This window comes from Trichosurus vulpecula, chromosome 2 (genome assembly GCF_011100635.1).
Source record: "Trichosurus vulpecula isolate mTriVul1 chromosome 2, mTriVul1.pri, whole genome shotgun sequence".
In the NCBI taxonomy this organism is placed as follows: Eukaryota; Metazoa; Chordata; class Mammalia; order Diprotodontia; family Phalangeridae; genus Trichosurus; species Trichosurus vulpecula.
Window position 1 is genome coordinate 354,308,997 of NC_050574.1, and position 4,353 is coordinate 354,313,349.

Below are 4,353 nucleotides of genomic sequence, written 5' to 3' on the forward strand. Positions count from 1 at the left end.
TTGGCAGGTGAGGACGAGGGCACAGGATGACTCAGGACGAATCAGGAAGCACTCCTGGGGTAACTGCGCTTAAGCCTCCCAAGTGAATGAGAAAGAACACAGCAAATGGCCTCAGAAGACATTTCTCTATTCAAACAAGATAAATAAAAAGCATTTAAAAATCTCCTGCTTCATTTAGCTCCTCTTTATGGGTTAGAGATTCTTGGAAAAAGTCATCACCATCTTGTCTGTGCCTCAAATAAAAGCCATTTTTAGGTGGCATCCAGAAATACAGGGCCAGATTCCAGAGGGGTGGTCCAAATATCTAAGCCATTTCATTGAATTCAGTGGGCTCTAGCCCACTGAATCTCTTTCACTAACCAGCCATGTGTTCTTGGGCAAGTCAATTAATCCCTGAGGGCCCAGGGTTCTTTGAATTCCCAATGCCCAGCAGTGCCTTGAATATAGCAGGTATTCAACTTAATAAGTGGCAGTGATGAGCATGAAAAATTATTTGAGTGTACTTGAAAATAATTGATTCTTTTAAGTAGCTTAACCATTACTCCAGGCATCTTATTTATGCTATTTACTTTCCTGGAAAACCCTTCTTTAAATAGAATAAAAAAGACAAATCACTGCTTTCAGAAGTTGTGTGGTACAATGAAAAGGCCTCTGGATTTGGGGTCAGAGGACTTGGGTTTGAATAATGGCTTTTACACTAACGTGTGACCTTGGGCAAGTCACTTAACTCCTCTGAGCATCAGTTTACTCATCTGTCGAATCACGGATTTGGAGTAGATGGTCTCTAAGCTCACTTCCAATGCTAAATCTATGACTGCAAATCTGCCAAACCACCTGGGATGTAGACATTACATTTGACAGTCTCCCTGGTTGCTTCTGGTCAGGTGACTAACTGCTGAAAGGACTTGGCATTTTGGTGCAATGTGAGAAATCCTGAATTCCCCTTTTGCCTTTCCCATCCCATAAGAATAACAGAGGAGTAGGGTGTTGCATATTAAAAAAAAAAGAAAAAGAAAAAAGAGACAGCTTCAGGCTTAGGCTCTTTCTTTGACCCTCTAGTGTGGCAATTAATGTTTTCTGTCTCTAGATGGCCTAGTGAGGATGAAGATGGGGAGGATCTCCCCATCTCATTGCTTTTCTTTGTTTCTTTCTTATTTTCTTCCTTCTGTCCTTCCTTTCTTCCTTCCTTTTTCCTTCTTCCTCTCTTTCTTTCTCTCCCTTCCTTCCTTCCTTTCTTTCTTTCTATCTTTCTTTCTCCCCTCCATTTCCCTCCCCTCTCCCTCTGTCCACATAGGGTATCATACCTTTACCTGCTGGTGCTCTGCCCAAAGGAATGTAAATCTTGGTCTCTGAAACCTCGAAAGATATCTTGGGGTTTACAGGCTAGATTTCTTTCTTCAGGACCATGCCTTAAACCCAAATCACTCTAGCTTTCATTGATGGGCCACTAAGAGGTCCAAGGCCAAGTCCCCACTTGGTCATTGTTTGGACCCCGATTGACTCAGAGTGAACGTAAATTGCATTTGTTTCTGTTTTGACCAGAAACCCAGAGGGCCTTCCCCTCCCAGATTGATTTTTTTTTGACTAGGTAAAAGAGGACATTCTCTGCCTCTTTTCTTACTTAACCTTAATTACTGAATGGGCATTGCCTCAGTCAAACTGAGACCTGTTAAAGACCTTAGCTTAAAAAGGCCAAATCTCCAGTCATCTTGATCCGTATCTTGCCACTGAACTCAGATGACTGAAGGAGAAAGTGAGGCTGGTGACTTTACACAGCCCTTCGACACTTAAATCCAATTCACTTGCATATCATGGCATCACCTCCCTGATGTCATGGTCCTCTTGGAGAACAAAGGACAAATGACAACAGCAGTATTCCTGGGAAACCTCCTGGCCTCTTAGGTGTCTTTTTCAATTTATGCTTCTTTTCCTAAGTAAGTCATCTAACATTAAGAGGATGAGATGGACCATCCAGACTTAGAGGTAACTTACTGAATTTGAGAGGTCCTGAGGTCCAATGAATAGGCCTGGTGGTAGCAAGAGAACCTTCTTCATAGAAGACAACCATCGACATGAGGATTGGCTCAAGCCTAGCCCATTTAACTGTAGACCTGTAAGGGTGTTATTTGGACAATGCAGAGATGAGGTAAAATATAAAATGCCTAATTAACAATTCCATAGACTGCTTTATGTTCTGATGAGATTTAGGTAACAGCTTTTGATAGATTAGAAGAGTATTTATAAGTTAAGTTACTGAAATCTGCTTCAAGCACAGGTTTTTTTTTTTGTTCAAATTCACTCTTGTAAAAATTCTGTGTTTATTATTCCTAGGATATAAATACCTGTCCCATAACTGATTCATATTAAATAATAAATACCATTCTGCTCCCTCTCTTTGGGGAGGCCCTAGACATGAACCAAAACTTAAGCTTTAAATAATTTGGCCCCAGGGTGCTGAGGTGGGGGGTTTAATGAGATGAAAAGGATGAGAAAAAGGAATCTATCCCCCCAGCTCATTAAAGGCCAAGCTCCCCCAGGACTGAATCCAGTCCAGACCACATAGTTGTATCCAGAGCTAGGCCCTTTGGGAGAAGGAGTGACTACAATGCCCCAGCCCCTTGGGCCTAGCAGGGGTTCTTTATTGTTAGACTGGTATCATAAATTACAAATGACTGGGATTCAAATTAACAAAGTTTCACTGTTCTTATTAACAACTCCCTTAATACTTGTTGAAATACGGGCTGTGGAGGAGTGATCAGAGACGACAGTTTCTGAAAAACCATTTTCTTTTTTTTTTTTTTCGAAATAAATGAGCACTTTTATTTCTTTGTTTCACAAATAAACTGGCTGAAATAGTTGTTTCCTGTGGGCTAATCAAATAGATCAAACCCCATATCTTCATCAGATTCCTCTGATTCTTCCTTGGTTTCCACCTTGGCTGGAGCGGCAGCAGCAGGTGTAGCAGCAGCTGGGGCTGCGGCTGCAGGGGCGGCCGCTGCAAATGCCCAAGGGTCGTCCAGGAAGGCCTTCACCTTTTCAGCAAGTGGGAAGGTGTACTCAGTCTCCACAGCTACAGCCAAGACCCGCTTGTACCCATTGATGATCGAGTGGGGTACTGATGCAACAGTTGGGTAGCCAATCTGCAGACAGACGCTGCTAACGTTAAGGACACCCTCTAAGAACTGAAGGTACAAAGTTTCCTCCGTGATGTCCAGCACTTCAGGGTTGTAGATACTGCCATTGTCAAACACCTGCTGAATGATCAGCCCAAAGGAGAATGGGGAGATGTTCAGCATGTTCAACAAGGTGGCCTTGCTGGCACCCACTTTGTCCCTGGTCTTAATCAGCTGCACATCACTCAAGATTTCAATGGTGCCCCTGGAAATCTTGGTGGTGATACCCAGAGCCTGGAAGAAGGAAGTCTTCTCAGGATGCAAGCCAATGTTCTGGGCTGGCACAGTGACATCATATGGGGCAATGGCACTGGCACGGGCAGCAGCTGGCACCTTATTGGCCAGAAGCATATCCCTAATCTCGGTCAGATCTTCCTTGGTGAACACAAAGCCCACATTCCCCCGAATATGAGGCAGCAGTTTCTCCAGGGCAGGGTTGTTCTCCAGATGCCCATGAATGACTTTGCACATCATGGTGTTTTTTCCCATCAATACCACAGCCTTCCCATGGAAGGACATCCCGATCTGCTGCATCTGCTTGGAGCCCACATTGTCTGCTCCCACAATGAAGCATTTTGGATAATCATCCAAAAGTTGGGTGATCTTGAGGAAGTAATTGGATTTCCAGGTAGCCCTGTCTTCCCTGGGCATCTCGAAGGTGCTTCGGGGATTGCCACATGGGGTTTAAAGACGATGTCACTCACACGAGGACGCCTGGAGAGAGGAAAAATTATTTTCTAAACTCTCTTCCTCAGGTTTTCTCCTTGCCACCACTCTACCTCTGCTATTTAGTTACATGTAGCAACTTTCTGCTTTTTCTAAAAAGCCAGTTTTCAAATCCTATGACTTTCCTGCAGCAAGAAAGTTTGATTCACTGTAACAGACCCAGCTGTGTGTGTGTGTGTGTGTGTGTGTTCCCTAGACTGTTATAGATATAACCTTTTAGAAGTTATCTTGGTTAAGAATAAGGCAGAGGGAAAAAACCCCAGAGCTATGCTGTATAGACTTAGCAATATTATATTTCTGAAGTTACTTCTTTTTGTAGGGATAGGAAAAGATCACACATGTATTCATAGTCAGGCTATCAATTCATTTACGCCTTGGCCATTAGGAATTGATGTTAGAAGTTCATCTAAAAATCCTTGGAAAGAGAAGCAATTGTGTGTTTGGTTGTTCTTTC

General features: G+C 43.1%; 1 protein-coding gene across 1 annotated transcript; it reads right to left on the bottom strand.

Annotated features, from left to right (window-relative positions):
• Positions 1–2,870: 2,870 nt before the first annotated feature.
• LOC118839252 (60S acidic ribosomal protein P0-like) lies at positions 2,871–3,832 on the bottom strand. The gene has a single exon (XM_036746707.1). It carries the CDS (start codon positions 3,822–3,824, stop codon positions 2,871–2,873), a length of 954 nt encoding a protein of 317 aa, XP_036602602.1. The 5' UTR covers positions 3,825–3,832.
• Between the last annotated feature and the right edge of the window lie 521 nt (positions 3,833–4,353).

What these genes read in the sequence shown, in the direction of transcription:
- LOC118839252 (XM_036746707.1), bottom strand. Translation starts at nt 3,824, where the DNA reads ATGCCCAGGGAAGACAGGGCTACCTGGAAATCCAATTACTTCCTCAAG.